Below are 21996 nucleotides of genomic sequence, written 5' to 3'. Positions count from 1 at the left end.
TGTTAAATATTTCCTTTTGAGAGAGTCTTATTAAAATAAAATTGAATAGAAAAGAAATTTAAAGAACCAGAAGGATTTTCCAGAATGTCTTGGCCAACAGGCTAGAGGGATTGGGGTTTTGAGAGGAGAAGTAATGTCTAGGATGCTGCTGGAAAATCAGTTGGTGTATTTAATAGCAGTGGTTTTGTTGGCACAGGTATTGGTCCACATGCACCAGCAGAATTCTGCTGAGGTGTGTGTGTGGAGAGGACCTGCTTGTTGTCCTTGTTCCAGATTTGGTTTTTTGGGTTTTCTTTGTATTGGTGCAGGTGTGAAAGCTCTGTAGAAAAAAAATCATGTTTTTCATGCCCACACTGTAGTGGTTTAGTGGAACTCAGCTGTTTGTTGCTGTGTCTTATGAGGGAAGAGACTTTGTTGATGGTACTGGGTTGTATGGAAATTTCTACGGAGGAGAGCAGAGAATAGGATTTGCCAAGACCAAGAAGATAAGGTGGAGCATTGACAGTAGATAGAAAACATTTTGAAACTACCAGAAATACAATTTGAAAACCTTGATTTCAACATACAGCTTTGGTTCACGTCATACATAGAGTGGGTGAATGGATTCCGGTAACATTGTCATCAATTCCCACACAGACTTCCTAGGATAGTGTAGTGTGTGACTACAGAGCTGTTCTTCAGGCCTTTCTCCCTTTCAGAAGAGAAAGACCTCTCCCTCTCCCCCTCATTGGTGGCCATGCATGAGAAGATGGTTGCTTGGATGGGCAGTACCTGCAGGGTGCCTTATAACCCATCAAATGGATGCCGATTCTCATTGATCACACCTCAAAAAAGGACATTCTCCATTTGGGGAGGAGAGATGGGGCCCAGCTGGACCTGACAGATGGTTGAATTATTCATTGCAAACACTTACCCTGTGAAGTTGGTATGTTTTTTTTTCAGTTGAGAATTGTTCAGAAGCAGATTGTGGGTTCTCTGCCTGCATGATGTGTTGCTGCCTTGATGCAAGCATGCATGAACTTGGGGGCACTTGTCCCCATTGCATTGCAGTGTTATTTTTCCTCCAAGATCAAAGGACTGAATCATTGGCAAATCAAAACGATTTTCTGATCAGGTGATCATAAAAATGGTCTTGGTTTTACCCAGCCTCCTGCCTTGTGTACATACAGAAGCTTTTCTAGGACAATATAAAAAAAGCTCTCCAAGTGTCTTTCACGTTTTTGAATCACAAGCAACAAAACGTGTAAAAAAAGTTGAACAGAGAAGCTCTTTGTTGAATAAACTCATGCTGAGAGCAATGTTTTTCTGTGTTCCAAACCTCTTTACTGGAAGTGAAGTTGCTAACTTGGAGCAGAGGAGTAAGGATGAACAGTGTGTCTGTAGGTACTGCTGAGAGATGGCAAGTTAGTGAGAAATGTCTTGGCCAACAGGCAGAGGATTTGGGATTTGGAGAAGGTAAGTGATGTCCAGGATGCTGTTGGAGAATCAGTTGGTGTATGTAATAGCAGTGGTTTTCTTGGTGATGTAGGTTTAGAGAGCAGACAGAAGCTAGAATAGAATAGAATAGACCAGACCAGACCAGGTTGGAAGAGACCATCAAGATCATCACATCCAACCCATCATCCAACACCATCTAATCAAGGGAGTAAGAGAAAATGCCCCACACAGGGTTGGAAACAAGTGGCAATTGAAATGGCAGTACTGTTCACAACTATACACAACAGTACAAAAATGTGCAAAATACACAAAATTCATATTCAGCCTTGATGCAGTTCTCTGTCCCGGGCTTGCCAAAACCTCACTAGGCCAGAACCTCGCCAAAACCTTCCCCCCACCAGGCCTCAACCCCAGGCCTCCGCCATCTCCCTACCCCCACCATGCCTAGGCCCCAATTGCACAGGAGAAATTAGCACTGCCAGGGCTGAGCCAGGCCTCAGACCTCCCCCACAAAAGACCAGGTCTGGCAGGGAGCAGGAAGGAGGGGAAAAAGGGGGTTGAGTAGCCTGTGCTGTCCATTTATGCAGGGAAGATGCAGGCATAACAGAATGAAATAACAAAGGATGACATTTTTCCTGTGTCCACCTCCTGGGCTATCTGCACTCTATGGTTAAGACATCCCAGTTCTTAAACCTGTAACAATTGACACAGGTATTGGTCCACACACGCAAGCAGAAGTCTGCTGAGGTGTGTGTGGAGAGGACCTGTTCTTTGACCTCCTTTCAGATATGGTCTTTTTGGGTGTTTTTTGTCTTGACGCAGGCGTGACGGTTCTGTATTCCCAAGCAGAGTCCATTTTCCCAGTTTATGTCATTGCAAAGTGTCTAAATAGGTTTTTGTGAGCTTTTTTTCACTGCAATTTGTGTTTCAGCTAGGACAGAGTTGTCCCCAAAGGAACATTTTTCACAACTCTGAGTAGCTGAAGAAGAGGAATATTGCAGAGCAGAATATCCCCTGCCAAGGAAGTGTCATAATGCACTGACGTCAAACTCAGTCCAGTACATGGACACAGTCTTGAATCTGTTTTTTTTCCATCCAAAATTGAACATGGACTGGGAAAGCAATTATCCTGGGTCTTTCTCTGCTTCTTAGAATTCTCATCTGCCCACCTCTCTTGCAGTTTCTCTCTCTGATAGCTCACATACCTTAGTCTGTTCAATGACAGGACCTGGAAACGGTCAGACTAGAACTTTTGTTACAGAATGGAGTTCCAGTTGGGGACTTCAGTTACACTGATCTAGTATAAGCAGATTGAAAGCTGACCTTTCCCCCTGCTCCTCCCCTGCTTCTGTTGTTTTATAGACTGCTGGTCTTTGTGCAGCAGATTCCATCCTGCAAGGATGGAAATATTTGTAAGCAAGGTGAATTCAAGGTGATTTTTATTTGGTACCTTCTGCAGGCAGCGTCAGTAAGGTATTTGAGATGTTTGCATCTGATGTAGCCATCCATGATAGCTGTTCCTTCAGCTGCACTGTTGCAGGAAAAAGCTTGGATGCAGAAACCTGTCTTGATGCATACTGGGGCAGCGATGAGATGGACTGGGGGCCACCCATGTCCTGGTGTCTTGTGCACATGCTTCCTTCTCTGCAAGACTTGCTGGTGCACAGTTGGTTGCCCGGCTGGTGCTTGTCCCAGAGGCCTGTGAGAAATGTTCAGTGCTACAGGGGGAATCTTATGCAAATTTTATTGAGTTCAACTTGTACTTCAGCTGGTTCCCCACACTGGTTGGATTTTTGTAGCCCTTCTGATTTGTGTTTGGTTTGGGATGGGGGTTTTGTGATTTTTTTTGTTTGTTTTGGTTTGGTTTGTTTCTTTAGGGTTTTTTTAGCCATAGAGGTACGATGTGGTATTCTTCACCTAGGCAGTTTAAGAAGGACATCAAAACACTTGAACGTGTCCAGAGAAGGTCACCAAGGCTGGTGAGAGGCCTTGAACACAAGCCCTATGAGGAGAGGCTGAGGGAGCTGGGATTGTTTAGCCTGGAGAAGAGGAGTCTCAGGGGTGACCTCATTGCCCTCTACAACTACCTGAAGGGTGGTTGTAGCCAGGAAGGGGTTGGTCTCTTCTCCCAGGCAACCAGCACCAGAACAAGAGGACACAGTCTCAAGCTGCACCAGGGGAGGAGAAAGTTCTTCACCGAGCGAGTAATTCGTCATTAGAATGGGCTGCCCAGGGAGGTGGTGGAGTCACCATCCCTCGAGGTGTTCAAGAGGAGATTGGACATGGCACTTGGTGCCATGGTCTAGTCATGAGGTCTGTGTTGATAGGTTGGACTTGATGATCCTCGAGGTCTCTTCCAACCTTAGTTATACAGTGATACTGTGATACTTGTCAGTGTCAGTGAAAGGCGTAGGAGACTGGAACAGCAGCCATGAGGAGACATCTGAGAGAGAAAGCTTCTTTTCAGCTTTGTGTTCAGTTTCTGTTCTAAGTTTTGGAATATTGATGAGAGGATTCTTTGCACTGTCCCTTTTGTGTCCTCCTAGCAGGAGCAGTGCTTTTGTTTGCCGCCAGGTGTTTTTCTGTCTTTTTGTTGTTACTCTTTTCTGGGGAGCCTCTGCTGTGTTCATTTCCTCATCCCTTTTTGGTTTGTAGAGTAATTTGTAATGAAAAGGAGAAATTGGTCTCTAGCACAGGAGTTTGATGAAGTAAAAAGAAATAACACTTTGTTTTGTTTGTCCCAGTCCTATGATTAAACAAATAATCAATAAGGCTGTTAATTTCTTCTGAGTAAAATTATGCTGTCCTCAATGTTAAAACACATTGAATTTCACTTAAAATGTGTTTACTTTTGTAATTCACACTCAGCAGAAATGATGAAGTAAAGCAGCAGAGCAATGGGATTCTAAATTTAGTATTTTGTGCTTTATTTGGACACTTAAGTGGGGCAGGTCAGTGTCATTTTCAGTCCATGCTCTGTTCCACTTTCTGGGTCTTGTATACCTGACATGAGAGCTCCCAGGTATAATCCAGCTCTTGTGAGCAGCCAGCAGCGTTGTAACACAGTGCTTCAGGTAGGTAGAGATGAATCAGGTTTAAGGTTCTTACCTTCAGCACTGCATAAGAATATTGACACGGAATAAGCTATTTTGCAGCAAAAAGCTAACCTATGCAGATGAGGCTTTGTGTTGCTCGTTCCCATTAGTTTATTGAACGTGACATGTACTTCTGGGACTCGTGCCACATGCATCTTTTGTCAGTCTGAACAGCCTTTTATTCACTCCTGGTCGTGGGAGCGTTTCCGGCACTGCAGCCTCTCCAGGAGGGTTAGAACCTCCAGGACTTACAGAAATTGCTATGCCCCTGCTCCCATGGAAACGTGGCAGGGGTCCCTGAAGGGTGGATTGGGTCATCCTTTGTTCCCCCAGAGCTCTGCATTGCTGTGGCTGCTGAGGGAGCACAGAAGGGACCTGGGCACACAGTGCCTGGTATTGATGTTAGCAAGATCCCAAGTGGTGTCAAGGTGTGTGGTAGTTCCTCCCACTCAGCCTTCTTTCCTGCTGCTTACTCTAATAAGCCCCATCCATCAGAAGGGCTGTGAGATTTTCCTCTGGGGAGGTAAATCCATAGATCACACCCTAGCCTGAGATTTTCAAGCCCAGTTTTGCTAGTAATGTTTCAAAATCCACCAACCTGTCTTGAAGAGTGAAGAGTGAGCTTTCTGTTGTTTGCAGCATGAATCTCCACATACTCAGCTCCTCTTACACTCCTGGTCAGCCAGGTGCCTTTTCAAATCCCTATGCCAGAATGAGGGTTTGTGTGCTTTCACTCCTATTTTTCCCCCCTGTAGGTATATTAAACAATCACTTGGTGAAGTTCATCACCTTCTTTCTGACACGGGAAATGCGAGTGCTCCTGAACAATTCCATCAGCTGTAGCAGCTGCTAAAGATTTCCTCGCTGACTCTAAGTGGACTCAGGCATCAGTATCTACCCTCTGAAGGTTGCTTTTTAGTAGCTGTTGGGAGGTGAATCCCTTGAAGCTCAGCATTCAGGAGGTAATGCTCTGGTGGAGCATGAGTTTCCTGAGGGACCCTCATTCTTTAAGGGTCACTTCACTGGACCAAGCTGCCATTTGGGAGCTGGCAAAGAGCCTGGTGGGTTGCAGGCTGATGGTTGGGACTTAAACAACTGCCCTGTGTCAGAGCAGACTAAAGGTCTGTGGAAATTCATGCTGCAAACATCAGAAAGCTCTCTCTTCACGTTCAGGATGGGTTGGTGGAAACTGGGCTTGAAAATCTCCTACTGTGGCATGATGTATGGAGTTACCTTCCCAGCAGAAGATCTGATGGACAGGACCAAGCAGGGTGTCTATGCTCAATGTGCTGCATCCCTGGCAAGCATCCTTCCCTGCAGTCAGGACCCCTGCAAAAACTGCTGCCTGCTGCCCTGTGTCCAGCATGGAAGCATGTGCAGGGCACTTGCTGAGGCTCTCACCTGCTTTTACCTGCATTAGATTGAATGCTGATGGATTGTTAACGTTAATTCCAGTGAACGGCTGCTGGTAGTAGGTTTTCAGATGAGTTTGGCTGTTTTTTGGTGGTTGCGTTGGTTCTGTGCCAGGATTTGCACACAATCCTTTCAAGGGTATCTGTTGTAGTGTGCTTTAAGAAAAAACTGACAACAAACCAAACCAACAGCCCCACTCCCTATGCTATAATTTCATTCCTGGATAGCAGTTACTTGCCTGTTGTACTTGTGTCTCTATGTATAAGTTTCTGGTTCCTCAGAGTGAACACCTGGGCTTCATCCTTGCACCCTCCCATCTCTTACATCCTTGCACTAGCTCATCTCTTACCAGTGTTAGGAAGCAGGATCTCATGCACCCACAGTTCTTACTGGGAGCAGAGAATAACATGCCATGTAGAGATACCAGGCCCTGCACACTGTGCTGTCAGAGGTGGTGAAGACACTGTAGGCCAGCCAAAGTCATATCACAGTTGGTACAGGGAGTATTATCTCTAGCTAGTGCACTATTTCCCAGAGGAACCTGTGAGGGGGATGCCTCACTGAAGTGAGGAATTCTCACGATTTGTCACGGGACAAAAGCTACTTGTTTTTGTCAAGATCACTGCCAAGCAGGAAGACACAAATGAGTTAAATTCTGCCATGTGATTTGGTTTTAATTGTTTGCTCTTGCTGAGCTGAGAGCAGTGAGACTTTGATGTGAGAATCAAAGGAACAGAGAGGGCTGCTCTCCTCACTCTGCAGTGAGGTAAAAAACTGACATCCTATTGCCACTCTCCTCTCAAAAAATGAATGTAGTGCCTTCATGTCTGAGAGTCTTAAACCAGGCTTGCCAGAAACTCCTGGGAGCAGCTCCAGAAGTTACAGAATCATAGAACAGAATAATTTTTATTGGAAGAGACCTTGAATGTCAAGTCCGACCGATAGCTCAGCACTGCTAGTTGGGAGGAAGATAAGGTCAAACTTAAATTGCCAAACTGTATGATCCTCAAGCTTGGTTGTTTGTTTGTTGGTGTTTGGTTTTTGTTGGTTTGGGTTTTTTAGTTTGTTGGGTTTTTTTTGTGTGAGGTAAGATAATTTCCTGTGGCTGTATATAGATATATATATGTATGTGTATAGAATCACAGGCAGGTAGGGGTTGGAAGGGACCTCTGGAGATCAAGTCCAACCCCACTCCTAACACAGAGTCACCTAGATCAGCTGGCACAGGAATGCATCCCGGTAGGTTTTGAAAGTCTCCAGAGAAGGAGACTCCACAACCTCTCTTGACAGCCTGCTCCATGGCTCTAGCAACCTCATAGCAAAGAAGTTTCTCCTTATATATATAATATATATGTTATGTGACTCTCTGTGTGTATACACACATGTTTAAAACTCTAAGTCAAGCTCCTGAGCACAGGAGAGTGGGCTGCTTTCAATCTACTGTCCCAGCTTAAATATACTGATCTTGCTGGGCAAAACCTTGCTGCTGGGTGCAGGCACAGACCAAGCCCAGGGTGATGGGTGCTTGTAGTGCAGCAGCCATGGAGTTCTGGCTGCCTCTGTACTGGCTTGCAGGATTTTTTCAGGGCTCTCCCTCCTTTCACTGCGCAGACAAACTTCAGCATTTATGGTTGGCTGTTGAACAGCTCCTTCAGCTCAAAACAACTACACGCTGTGGGGCAGAGAAGCCAGGGGGTGGATAGAAATTGTCATTTCTTTCTAGATAACAAGCAAAAATATCAAAGAGGACAAAATCAGCGTGATGCACGAACAAGCAATGAGAATGAAAGGCAAAGGATACTATTGAAAGTAATTTTCATCTCGGGCACAGCCACTGGGCATGTTGTGTTAAAAAGCAATTTTGCACTCTGTAGGTGTATCTGGCTTTTTTTCTCTCTGCCCATGAAGCTGTGGTAATGGATTTTGTTTTTCTCCTGCTCTCGTTTATATCAAAGGCAGAGATATTTTTATTCAATGCAGCCTGCCTCACTCAGTAGGTTTAATGAAGATGATATGGGGAGCAAAATTTGGACTGAATTCCTCCAGTTTGGAAGGTCAGGTGTGACAAGTGGAAGCATCTCTCCTCCCTTGTATCTGATTAAAACAATGAGGCACATTCGTTTGCCAGCATTAATTTAATACTGTTCTACTCTCTTCTACTGAAATCACCAAAACCCACTGGTGGTGTTTTCATGTTTAGTGTGGCTGAAAGTAGAAAGGCTTTTAGCAGTTGTAGCGCTTTGGCAGAGCCTCCAGATGGTGGTTCCTGTAATTTCAGGCTGTGATGTTAGGCAGTGTTCAGTTTGCTTCGTTTCTAATTGACAGTGCTTTCATGCTGCTTGGATTTGATTGGGATTTGTGGTGCATCTCCCAGGAGAGCAAGATTACTCTTGGTCAGTGTTTGTTCTGCAGCCCTCAATATAGGAAGGACAGGGACCTGATGCAGCAGGTCCAGAGGAGGGCCGTGAAAATGATCAGGGGGTTGGAGCACCTCTGCTACAAAGACAGGCTGAGGGAGCTGGGATTGTTCACCCTGGAGAAGAGAAGGCTCCGGGGAGACCTAATAGCAGCCTTGCAGTACCTGAAGGGGGGCCTACAAGAAAGATGGAGAGAGGCTGTTTGCAAAATCCTGTAGTGGTAGGACAAGTGGCAATGGCTTCAAACTAGAGAAGAGCAGATTTAGATTGGTTATGAGGAACAGATTCTTTACTATGAGGGTGGTGGAACACTGAAATGGGTTGTCCAGGGAGGTGGTTGGGACCCCATCCCTGGAGATATTCAAAGTGGTGCTTGACAGGGCTCTGGGCAGCCTGATCTAGATGAGGATGCCCCTGCTTACTGCAGAGGAGGTTGGACTAGATGGTTTTTGGAGGTCCCTTCCAACCCAGACCATTCTATGATTCTATGTTCTTGCCTTCTGTGACAGATGTATGTGCTGCCTTTTGCAGTCTCACAGAATATAGTGTTGGCACAGTTTGTCTGTTTGCCTGGGCTCCTGCAGGGTTAGTTGTTACCATCCAAGAAGAGCATTTCCAAACAGGGATGCTCAGGAAGCTTCTCACCTAATGAACACTTCATCTGTTTGCTGTTAATGAGCTTCGCTAGGGAAATGCATAAATATGGATATCTCCTGAAACTTTGGAGTAGGCTTGTTGAAGCTCTTTTGGTCTAATTTCTTTTAGACCTCAACAAATGTTGAGGGCAGGATGGGATTCTAATGTGAATTTCTCTGAAGAGGAACCCAAGAAAACTTGAACCACTGTAGTGTGTAAAGTTTAGCATAGGCTTAAGCACCTCTTGAAACCAGCACTGTTCATGACTCAGTGACATCTTTGATAACCACTTATGTCAAGGACTGTACTTATGTCTCCTTTTGTTTTAATGAAAGTATCAATTAGAAAGGGCTCAGTTTCGTGTGGGATGAATTTGCTTTGCCTTCCCCTGAAATCATCTGTAGTTCCTTCACCTTACATGCAGTGGTGTCTTGCTGGTGTGAAACAGTGATACTTCTGGGGCAGAGCATTTTCTGAGGGATTGTCACTTAGCTTGATCCAGATCTCATAACCCTGCTCTGAAGGAATGATCCAGTCTTGATGATGTTGCTTTCAGAGCAGAGCTCTTCTGAAGTTTGAACCTTTGTGTTTCTCTGTTGCAGGAAACCCTAATAACACTGTTGGGGTTTTTCCCCATTTATTTCTGACAGATGATTCAAGAGAGCAGGGTTCTCATTGAGACGGCCGACGCCACTCACGACAAGATTGTTCAGTGCCAGAAAGCAGGTAATCTTCTTTATCATGCAGCTTGGGGTGGGGGATGAGAAACAACATGCCATTATTTGCTCATAGTTTGTGACAGATGCATCATCTTGGAGCTGGTATTTAAGTGAGCACCCTGGGGTTTCTGTGGCTAATTCCACCCTCCTGAAGGTTCATCCTCCAGTACCAATGCAATCCTGGGACAAGGGAAAAATCCTTGGGTTTCACCTTAGAAGCTATTTCTCCATCTGCTCTCCAGCTCTGAAATGCCTGATGGCACGAAAATTAGGCAAATGAAGCAGAAAGGCATTAAATTAGATGGCAGCGTGCTGCCTTTCCCAGCTCCATTCTCTGCCACAATTGCCATGTTAAACACAGAAGGGTTTTGAAACCCACAGGACCAAGCTCTGTTGACTTACTTTTGCTCTTAGGTTTGGTTTAGACCTTGGAAACTTGTGCTGAAATAACTGACACCGAATCTGTGTAACTCTGCATTGTGAACATCAGGTTTCTGGGCACACACCACTGCAAGCAGGTTGAAAGCAGATGCTATGTCACTGGTGTGATGTACTGGATGTCTTTATCTGAACTGGGGCACACTTCCTGAGATGAAACCATTTGTAAGTCAGTTGGCAGGAGACACCTGCAGGAGAATTGTGCTTGGAGTGCAGTTGTTTAGGCTGTTTTCCAGAGGAAGTGCCAGGAGCTCTGCTACCCTTGACAGGCAAAGCCTATGAGTGGGCGAACTGTGGGGAATTAAACAGCAGAGACATCCCGCATTGTGTGGGGTTCAACTGCCTCAGTCTTAGCCAGCTCCTGGAGTCCCTGCAAGGCAAGAGGAAACCTATTGTTAGTGTTCCAGTAGTGCTTCAGGCAAGTTGCACTGTGTGCAAGCCTGCCACAGGCTGTGAAAGGACCAACTCCTTCAGGAGCCCCCTGAGCAGCTCTGCCTGTTCTGTGCAGGTGCTCTCTCAGCAGGTATCTTTGATGGAATTTTAGTGAAGCCTGAATCTGCAGCGGACATTGGCCTTAAAATGCTGGGGGAGGGGGAGCCGTGGAACAGCTGGAGGTAGAGCTCTCTGTGTTCAGCCAGGGTGGTCTTCAGACATCTTGGAATGATTTAGTGCCAATTTGGCCTCTCTAAGGTACACATGAAGCGAACTTAAGTAGCTCTCTCTCTGTTCTGTCTCTTAATCCCCATTAGACTCAGCGAAACATTTGCATACACTCTGCAGATCATGGGGAATTGGTGAGCTAATTGGACTCATTATGGTTTTTAATCTGCTCCCAGATTTTCTGAATTCTTGTATCCAACAACGGATTTGCAGGCATTTGCCACAGAAACTAGTAGTGAAATATGACAGTTTCCAGGGCTGTGGCTTGAAGACTCAGCTCTGCAGGCTTGCAGGAATAGCAATCCTGTGATGAGCAGCATGCATTTCTGACATAATTTATCCTTGTGAAAAGCTTTTCTGTATGACTGTGACTGAGATTAATGAGGAGCTGTGCATTTGAGTCTGCATTTGCTGTGCTGAACAGGTATCTTCCACATCTGTCTGACCTTCCAAGGTACAAAATCATCTGTTTGAGGTGTGACAAGCTATACTTTTGTGTCAGAATCTTGCCAGCAGTGCAGGCTGCAAGCAGAAGTGATGGGGGAGTGTTTGTGCACGTGCCCATATGGAACCACAACTGCAAGGTTGCACAAGATCATTTTATTCTGGAGGACACTCTCCTGAATGGACAGTGGGGAAATGGGGGAAACACAGGAGGAGGTTGTAGAAAGTGTGAAGTGTGAGACTGAAAAGGCACAATTAATGTTTTATGGGGAAAAACAACTGGGACTGGGTGATGCAGCAATCTGTGTTTTTAGGAATGGAATTCCACGAGGAGCTTCATAACCTCGGCACAAAGGAAGGTTTGAAAGGAAGAAAATTAAGCAAAGCCATTGAGAGTTTTGCATGGAATATCACAGTGCTGAAGGTAAGCCCAGAGAGCACCACTTCTTGTCTCCTATTAACTTTGTAAGCAAACCTTTGCATTTTTGACCCATCTGTTTGTACTGTTGTGTTTTTTTAATGGGAAGTATAAATTACCACCAATTATTCAGATGCATCAACTATACCTCTGGTGTGGAGCCTATGAAAGGGAGTTTATCTAAGACTGGACAAAAGAAGAAAGATAGTTTGTGCTTTGTACGCTCAGGGACCTGGTTTTGGCTGGCTGTTCTGCCCCATGCACCCTGAACATGACCTGTCTGAGGGCACCACATCTCAGACACTCATTTTGTGAAATGGGAACCAAAGCATCTCTTTGGGAAGGGGCAGGGTGGAGTGGCTGTAATGTAAAACTACACTGAATATTGTAGATCCTGCAGAAAAGTCTGGGTTATGCTTCAAAGAGCTAATAAAGGCATTATCATCCCTCCGTCCTGGCTGCGCAGTGACACATTGTGCAGTGAACACATTACTCACCAGGTTTTACCTGCTGCCTCAGCACTGAGCAGCCACAGATTGTCACAGTAGTTGAAAGTCAGAGCCTGACTGAAGTTACCCAGGCACAGCCAAAGGTGCGGAAGAGGAGAGGATCTTCTGCAGCCACAGCAGACGGCAGGGAGAGGACCTGCGCCAAGCGGTTGGGTTGTTAGCATTCAGCTCACACCTTCTTTCACAGCCTCATTTCCCACCTTGCTCTGAGACATCACACTTTGATTTCCCCTCACTCTTTCCCTGCTGCTCACTCCCTCCAGCTCCCATTAAGCAGGTTGTCCTGTCTGACAGGTTCTCCCTGTGACCTCCCCCAAGTGCCTTTCCCTTTGCTGGCATCCCAGGGTGACAAACCAGCTGATGAGAGACAAATGTCCTCATCAAATAGCCACCTAAATGTAGCCTGTGACAGTGGGTAGCACAAGCAATAGGAGATGCACATGCTTCAGTATTGTGGAGCTGGAAAGTGTGCTAACATGTCCTGAGCAGGAGAGGGAAAAACAAGTTAAGGGACAGAGAGGCTGAGGGGCAAAAATGGGTGGAAGAGGCTATTGGCAGTAGAGGACACCAATGGTTGCTTGGGTACCTTGATTAACCATGAAAGTGAGTAGTGGAGTCAGATTAGGTTCAGTTAATAGGATCTCTGTTGAAGAGAAAAAGCAACCAACTCAAACATGATGGAAGGGATGGACTTTTCCTGCACAGCGTGGTTGAGATGAAAAGTTAAAGAGGACAACAAAATCACTAGGGAGTTCTGATCATTAATCTGAACACCTTTAGTTGTGTTGGGTACAATTACTGCCCCTTGCTCAGAATCACTCTAAGCACCATGGGCATTACTCTGAATTTCCATTTTTAGATGTTTGTCAGAAATTGGAACTTCTGAGGGTGACCTGTGATCAGTGAAGGTACAAGTAAGGTATCATAGAAATATCTTCCATGAACAATAATGTCTGCCCAGTACATACTGTCAGCATAATAGAGAGCATTTCAAACATCTAGTCAAGGTCAAAGGATAACTGACGTTTCATTTCTAAGCCACAGCTTTGTTTTGACCTTTCTCACATAATAAAATGTTAACAGAGTTTGTGGCAGCCTCTCAAGGGTTCAAATGCACCTGAAGCACCTTTTAATTCTACCTGAAGTCCAGCTCAGCAATGACATTAGACAACTGGGTTGTACCTCAGGTGTCTGATGTGAGACTGTCAGTCATTGTTCTTATTTTTCAACTTTGGTTTTTTTTTTTCCTTAAAGAATTCTTCATTTCAGTCACCCTGTTCATAAGAAACCTATTTGCAGGTTATAGCTGCACCTTGAGTTTAGGGCATCCATCCCCAGGAGGATTTGGTGAGGAGAGGCCCAAGAACTCTGCCTTCCTCAGACCATTGGTCTCCTCTGTAGCTCTAGTGCCAGGGTGGCCACTACAAATATAATTCACTAGGTGTTGGTATAATGCTGTAAGAAAAGTAAAAACCAGCCCGTACCATGCTATGCATCAGCTGCTTTGCTCTAGGGGAGGGGAGCGAGTGGCACAACACCTACAGGGCAAAGAAGCCTCTTTGTGCGCTCAAGGTTGTTGGGGACAATGACATCATGTGGCAGCTTGTGCGAGGTGCCCATGAGCAATGGCAGGTATTATGTTGTGCTTGTGCCTGAGATGATTAATAATCTTTTCCTGGGCTGGTGAAGCCAGGGCATATTTAATTAATGTATTTCTTTATAAAGCCTCCCTGCAGTAGGTGAGCTTTGAATACAAAGAGGGGCTGCAATAAGAAGTTGCTGCTGGCAGAAATCATTAAATAGTTACAGAGCGTGAGATTAAAGTATGTTTTAGAAAACTCCCAACCGTGGGCATTCTTCACGTTTAAAAATGCCCTCAGGTACTTTTAAGAGGCACCTAATGAGAATGACTCAAAATTATATCTTTTTCTTCCTTAGCTGATATAAACTTCATTACACATTAGTAATACCCACCAGAAGGACAAACTGTTTGCCAGAACATGCAAATGTTAGTAAGGATAAGGATGTTGCAAGTTGATGACAGTTGACTTTGACATCTATGCACATTCTTTACATAGTCCCATCTGTGGCCAGCAGGATCAGGGAAGTCATTCTTCCCCTGTCCTCAACATGGGTTAGGCCACACATTGAGTACAGTTCTGGGCCCCTCAGTTTAAGAAAGATGTTGAGATGCTTGAATGTGTCCAGTGAAAAGGCAACAAGGCTGGTGAGGGGTCTGGAGTGCAAATCCTGTGAGGAGTAGTTGAGGGAGCTGGGGTTGTTCAGCTTGGAGAAGAGGAGGCCTTATTGCTCTCTACAACTACCCGAAGGGTGTAGCCAGGTGGGGTTGGTCTCTTCTCCCAGGCAACCAGTGACAGAACAAGAGGACACAGTCTCAAGCTGTGCCAGGGGAGGTTTAGGATGGACGTTAGGATGAAGTTCTTCACAGAAAGAGTGATTAGTAATTGGAATGGGCTGCCCAGGGAGGTGGTGGAGTCACTGTCCCCAGAAATGTTTAAAAACAGACTGGATGAGGCACTTAGTGCCATGGTTTATTTAGTTAGATGGTGTTGGACTCGATGATCTTGAAGCTCTTTTCCAACCTGGTTGATTCTATGATCTTCCTATCTGGTCCCATGAATCTCTCAGGCTGACAGTGACACTGAGAGGTGCAACATTAGTAGACTATACAGAAGAATCCTGTTCTCACAGGAGACAGTTAAGGAATGGTTATGATACCAAATTTAGTCTTGCTTTCACTTTTATTTGAATACACTGCCATCTCTGGACCTCTGCTTTGCTCTCTGTATTTAATTAGGTGCCAGTAAAATGCAAAGGTGGCAAAAAAAATGGGGAATGCAGTGTTTCATCCTGATGAGCACACACAACCCCTTCCCTCAGATTGGCCAACCCTCCCTTTTGCATCAAAAGCTCACAATTTATGTTCATGAGATGTTTGCCTGTTTCTAAAACTGGGTGACTCTTAATTTCACAGAGTGAAGGGGTTCATGTGGGTGTTCCCCAGGTGCTGATGTTCCTCCCGCCATCCCCTGACAAGGTCACCTCCTCCCTGCTACATATGGCTGATCAGAGAGGGGGAATGCCAGGCTGTGGAAGGCAGAAGCTGAGAAGCCTGTTTAGGGCAGTTCTGGCCTTGAGCTAATTAGAGCTGAGACAAAATCATTTGTACTCTGCTGCTGTAGAGCAGGAGAGGGCTTTCAGTCAGGTACACCAATGTGTGCACAGCAGCAGCTCAGGTCTGTTCCTAGCCAGCGCAGCTGCCGCCTCTTCTGGGGCCATTCTGCCTGCTACATCTGCCTCTCCTGCAGGATCTTGTCCCCAGCATTTTCTGGCAACTAAAGCCTCTATCATGTGCAAATGTAATGGCTGCTCCATGAGTTTTTTGAGGGGAAAAAAAAAATTTGTAGCCTGCAAAACTGCTCTCCTTGCTGAGGCAAAACTGCCACAGACAGTGGAGGCTGGGATCCACCTGAGTCCCAGGAACCTGGTGAGAAAGGGGGACCTGCAAGAAGGCTGCACAGGGACTGATTCCAAAGGCCTGCAGTGATAGGATGAGGGGAAATGGTTTGGAATTAGAGAAGAGCAGATTTAGACTGTGTGTTATCACAGAATCACCAAGGTTGGAAGAGACCTCAAAGTTCATCAAGTCCAACCCATCACCACAGACCTCATGACTAAACCATGGCACCAAGGACCACGTCCAATATCCTCTTGAACACCTCCAGGGATGGTGATTCCACCACCTCCCTGGGCAGCCCATTCCAATGACTAATGACTCTTTCCGTGAAGAACTTTCTCCTCACCTTGAGCCTTGAGCCCTGGTGCAGCTTGAGGCTGTGTCCTCTTGTTCTGGTGCTGGAAAAGCTCTTTACAATGAGGGTGGTTGAGCACTGAAACAGGCTGCCCAGAGATGTGGTTGAGGCCCCATCCCTGGAGATATTCACAGTAAGGCTCAGTGGGGCTCCTGGTGACCTGATCTAGTTGAGGATGTCCCTGCTGTCCACAAGGGTATTGGACTAGATGATCTGTAGAGGTCCCTTCCAACCCCAGGTGATTCTATGATTCCATGAAATCTGAGCAAAGTTAGAGCAAGCTGACCATGGTTTGGTTATATTGGTGTTGTGTAGACAGGTTTTGTTTGTCTGCAGACATGTTTTTGCTGGTCTCTGTGCTTTGGTGGATTAGCAGATGCAAAAGTCTGGGGACAATACCGCCAGACACTTGCCTGCACGTGGGTGATAAGTATGTAGGTAGGTAATATACCAGCATACTGACTTATTTAGAGACAAAACATGGGAAGACAAAGGTGAAGAGGCATTTCCTGAAGGGGAAAACACCCAAATGTTTGAATCTAGTCTCTGCTTGGAAATGCATTCGTGAGTTTTAAAATCTTCTTTTGGTGTTCATGATAAGATTTCTCCTCTCTTGCCCTGTGTGTGTTCTGTGATACTAGGATTCTAACTACTAGTGCATGCTACAAGACATCAAGTGGTTAAATTTTCAGGGTTCATTTCAGCACCTGCCAGTGAGTGCTAATTATCCTGCATTTAAATGAATGCTGATTAGGTGGATAAAGAGAGAGGTTGCTGACTGCAGAAGGCATACTGTTATTAAATTGCTAAGGCAATTCACTCTTTGGGGCAGAAATCCACAATTTTCTGTTGTAGTTGTGATCAGCTAGCTCTGGTGTAAGTGGGTTTATACAGCAAAACTGTGCACAAATAACACTTTTGGAGGATGATGTCCACAAATGGCCTGTTTCTTTGTCACAGTCGTTTGTGACAATCAGCCCACAGTTGCTTTGGAAACCTGCAGCATCCAGACCTTTCCCTTGGGTAGAAGAGCCCCAAATGTGCACTTTGAGGCCACTTGGAGAGATAAAAGCCCAATTTCTCAAAGTTTTACCATCAGCTAAACTGAGATGAATTTAGCATCGCTGTGAGGCATCAGTTTTCTTTAGGATTAAAAGCAACATTGGAATGGTGATTGTTACTCTAAAGCACTTTATATACAATGGTAGCACGCAGGGTTGCTGCTCATCTTTAGAAGAACTAGGTCCAGTCTCAACATTATTATAGCACACCCTGGGAGTGTTTTTTAATGGATGCTCTACTCTCAAGCTCATCCTGTAAGTAAGATTTATTTGGGTCTTTTCGGTCTTTCTTTCAATATGAGTCACAGAATCATCTCACAGTTAGGCAGGAACCGTAGCTTCACTCCTTGGCATGCAGCAAAGTGGTCAGCAGAGCAGTCACCAAATCTTGGAGAGATTTGATGTAATTAAGCGTAACACTAATGAGTCATATAATTGCTGCCAAAGGATTTGCATGACAGTTTCCACTACCATCTTCAGCAAGAGGCTGGTGAATTCACGAGATGCTGAAAAGCTGCTGCATCCCATGGACCATATATTTCTTTCCCTGTGTCAATTAGGCTTCCCTCTGCACCCCCAAAAAATTCCTCATATCTTATGTCCCTGCTTTTCCCAGCATAAGCACATCAGTGCTCAGTTTGTAAAACTGCAAAAATAGATGAAATATAAGCTGGAGTGTCTTAGCAACAAATACTGGGGATTTGCTGTCATCTTGTGACAGTGATAGTCCAGCAAGCGTAGCAGGCAGAAGTGCTTTCTGTGGCATGGAGGCTTTGTACTGGCCTTTAAATGCAGGACTCGTATTATTCTATGTCTGGTTGTCTTCAGACCCTCCCCAAGATAAATGTTTTGTATGTGATTACCCTAAATGCCTTCCCCCCACGCACCCCCGAGAGGTTCAGTGCTTCTGTTGCTGTCTAGTCCCCATGTTGTTTGCATTTCCCTTGCTGATGCAGTCCAGAACGGTGTTTGTGGCTTCCAAACCTCTGCACATTCTCTACCCTGGCTACTTCTCACATAATCACAGAATATTAGGGGCTGAATAGAATAGAATAAGCCAGGTTGGAAGAGACCTTCAAGATCATCACGTCCAACCTATCAACTAATCCAACCCACCTAAACAACTAACCCATGGCACCAAGCACCCCATCAAGTCTCCTCCTGAACACCATCAATGATGGTGACTCCACCACCTCCCTGGGCAGCCCATTCCAATGGGCAATCACTCTCTCTGTGTAGAACTTCTTCCTAACATCCAGACTAAACCTCCCCTGGCGCAGCCTGAGATTGTGTCCTCTTGTTCTGGTACTGCCTGCCTGGGAGAAGAGACCAACCTCTGCCTGTCTACAACCTCCCTTCAGGTAGTTGTAGAGAGCAATAAGGTCACCCTTGAGTCATTCCTCTTCTCCAGGCTAAGAAACCCCAGCTCCCTCAGCCTCTCCTCATAGGGCTTGTGTTCCAAGGGACCTCCAGAGATCATGTAGTCCAATCCCTCTTCTAGAGCAGGATCACCTAGGGCAGGCCACACAGGCACAAGTCCAGGTGGGTTTTGAAAGTCTCCGGAGAAGGAGACTCCACAGCCTCTTGAGCAGCCTACTCCAGTGCTCTGTCAACCTCACAGTAAAGAGGTTTCTCTTCATGTTGAGGTGGAACCTCCTGTGTTCTAGCTTGTACCCATTATTCCTTGTACTACCACTGGGCACTGTGCCTTACTCTGACACTGGCTCAGCTACAGCTGAGATTGACTGAGCCCAGCAGTCTGTGATGTAGGGATGGATTTTCCAAGTGTACGAAGAGATGTAGAGCTGCTCTCATTATTCTCAGAGTAAGTAGACCAGGTTGGTCTCTTACACAGAAACTGAAGGGCAGAAAAGAAACCAGCTGGCTTTCTGAGAGCTTTAAAGGGAAAGTGAAAAGGTCCAGCAGAGCCAGCATCCGTTCATTGGTATGAGTCCCAGCTTGCTTAGCTTGATGCAGTTTATTTAAATGTAGAGGGAAAGGTGGGGAAGAAGATGGATTTTGTATGTTCAGAGCTCAATGAGAGGACAAAATCTGTGCTGCTGGCTCTCAGGCTGTGGCACAGCTCTCCTCTGTTTGTGAGGAGTTGTTTCCACTTATTTTTTTTCAGGGATAAGAGTATTTGAGTCCTTTAAAAGATCTGTGTGAGAAGGCAAGGAGGTAAAGTGTGTGATTCATGTGCAAAGCTGTTCTGACCAGTGTGTGTTGTAAACCAAGAGGACCAAACCCTGTCATTAGGTAAGCAGATCCTTCTTGCACCAGCAGAGTGCTGTTCATGGCTAGTTCAGCTGGTGAAGGCCTCTTCAAGCTCTCCCCACATTGCTGGCAGCACCAGCTTTTGCCTTTCTTGCCCCTGCTCAAAGGGGCCACCACAGGCAGGAACTGGAGCTCTTGAAAAGACACTTGGTCTCAGTGGGGTTTGCCAGTTGAATCTAATGGTAGAAACTTCTCAGGTTACTTCAGCAGTGTGCATCGGAGTAGAAGGAGTGTAATCCAAGTCTGTGTGGCATGAGTTAATCAGCTGGAATATACTGTTCCTCTTGGCTGTTTGCCATGCTGCCGAGCCTTGCTCTAGGGGTGATGTCATGAGCAGTCTCAAACAAGTACAGCGCTGCCTCTCTGGGTCACTCACTGCTCCCTGCCAGCTGTTTCTACCAAAATCTCTGTATTCCTGACCAAGGAAAATGTCAAGACATGAAATGGATTTAGAGCAAATTAAGTATGTACAGGAAGGCCACCTAGGCAATCTGAAGTCTGCAAATACCAAATGGTGGAAACAAGGGGAAGAGAGAGCAAGAGTCTACAGAGTTCACAGATCTTGCTCCTGCATGATGCTGTGAGTTTCTGAAGAAGTGTTTTAGGGCATGCAGTGCCAGGATGGCTTGACATGGGTTGTCCAGGATGGCTTGAAATGGCTTGTCCCAGTAATGCCACAACAGGATTGGCAAAAAGTGGTTGTCCAGACATTTGGATCAGGCAGAGTTGGTGCTTAATTACCCAGGCACAGGGATCCGTGTGTTCCTGCACACTCTCCTACCTGCATTGCTGGTGCTTGTGATGAGCAGCACTCACCTCCCACCTTGAGTGTACTCTGCACAACCAAGCCCTATGAAGAGTTTCTGTTCCTTCAGAGAGCACCCAACATTTCCTGACTTTTCTCCAGCTTTTAATAGCTGTTTGAGTGTTTGAAAGGGCCTGTGAGAGGCTGTGTTAGAGTTGTTTCTGCTACTCCAAGGCAAAATCGACATGAGTATTTAGCTGCAGTGGGCGTAAGCCCTGCACAAACACCTGGCATGGAAGGTGCTTGGTATGAGGCTCTGGTGTTCTCCATGGTGACACCCAGTGTTTGGGGTCCCAGAGACCCAAAGGCACTTGTGGAAAGAGCTGATGGCCAGAGTCATCTGAGCAGAAATGTGGATCTCTGCCATGTTTCACACTTCCCTCTTCCTTCAGTTCCAGGGCTCTGCTCTTGCAGCTGTTTCACAACAGTGAGTTCAAGGACAAGCCCCTCTTGCAGTCACTGTAGGACCTAAGTGACAGGACAGGGGACAGGGCACTGTGATCCAAAGTTATGTATTTCAGAGATGTTTTTTCCGGTGGAGTGGATGTGTATGTGGGCAAACACACATAGCTGGTGAGACAGCCCTTCGGATAGATATGTGGAACAACGATAAGAACAGCTTAGAGAAGTGAAAGATAGTATGGAATCCCTCAAGTGATATCTTGTCTTTGCCCATTTTCCTTCTATTTGACTAAAACAAACCAGAGAGAGATGGCAAGCTGCCTTGTGATGTGCCTTTTATTGTGACAAATTGCCAAAAGCCCTGGATCTGGTGCCAGGCTGCTGGCTGTGCATGCAGGGTAGTGATGGTGGTGGGAGACTGAACTAGGAGCAGGCAGGGCCACTGTGCCTGGGCATCCCCGTGCCAAGGCCACATTGGCAGCAGGAGCTTTGAGCCTGGCAGAGGGTTGGCATGCTGAAATGCTGTGTATACCAAACCATTTTTAGCTTTGCTTCACAAATGGAGGCTTGTCAAGATGTTTAAATAGTGCTAGTCTGCCAAAATAGACGTCTGGCTCCTTGTGTAGGCTGGCAGCTCAGGGAAGCCTGTTCCTGGTCAGCTGTCCAGCTTCAGGTACCCCTCTGTGCCTCACTCTGAGTCTTCTCTCTCTTCTCCACAGCCTCAAATTCCCCTTCTCTCTGCATCACCCCAGTTGTGCATACCATCCAAGACATGTGAAAGGATCAGGGCAACCACTATTTCTTCGTCTTATCTGTGTGTCTAATTCTCCCATTCAACTGGCTCTCATGACTCTAAAGCTGTCTCTGCCGGTGATACGGTTCACATGAGTCTACCTCTCTGTATTTCTGCTGACTTCACCCTGGGGATAGCTGCATGGGATCCAATGCTGACCCCATGACAGCCTCAGCTCCATCTCTGCTGATGGGACAGACCCCATCACAGCCTAAGTCCCAGCTGCACTGCAGTCACCTTTCTTCTCTACCAACCTAGCAGGGGGTTTGGCACCTGGGTGCAAAGGCCAACTTCTCTTAATGGGTGCTGAGTAATCTGGTCCAAAGAAAATGCAACTAGAAAAGTAACTAATAACGTCCAGATGATGGTGTGTGAATACAGAGTTTGTTCTCCACATGCTGCTTTGAGCAGTAACAAGATTACCACCTGAGGAAGTTATTTGAAGGATCAGCAGGTTGTAGCTCAGGTTCCTTGAAGATGCTCATCCTTTGAGGAAAATGAGCTGCTCCTACACATGTTCTTGAGCTGAACTTGAAGGGCCTGGAGAACAGGAGCTGTTGAGGGAAGTAGGGTTGTTTAGTACAGAGAAGAGGAGCTCAGGGGAGACCTCTACAACTACCTGAAAGGAGGTTGGAGAAAGGT

At 45.9% G+C, this 21996-nt stretch overlaps 1 protein-coding gene across 2 annotated transcripts in view; it reads left to right on the top strand.

Annotated features, from left to right (window-relative positions):
- The window catches only part of PLCL1 (phospholipase C like 1 (inactive)), a 202400-nt gene that overhangs the window by 167488 nt on the left and 12916 nt on the right, over positions 1-21996 (top strand). The window contains exons 4-5 of one of the 2 annotated variants that reach the window (XM_068137945.1): positions 9649-9724; positions 11574-11683. In XM_068137945.1, the coding sequence (XP_067994046.1) occupies positions 9649-9724; positions 11574-11683 (186 nt within the window). Of the gene's footprint in view, positions 1-9600; positions 9725-11573; positions 11684-21996 lie in introns of those variants that run through there. The other variant, XM_068137946.1, reaches the window with a different exon arrangement.

Source organism: Melanerpes formicivorus, unplaced genomic scaffold, assembly GCF_026170545.1.
Source record: "Melanerpes formicivorus ecotype bairdi unplaced genomic scaffold, bMelFor1.0.p_v2 SCAF_5, whole genome shotgun sequence".
Taxonomy (NCBI): domain Eukaryota; kingdom Metazoa; phylum Chordata; class Aves; order Piciformes; family Picidae; genus Melanerpes; species Melanerpes formicivorus.
Note: the sequence above shows the minus strand (reverse complement) of the source record. Positions and strands in the feature narration are given on the sequence as shown.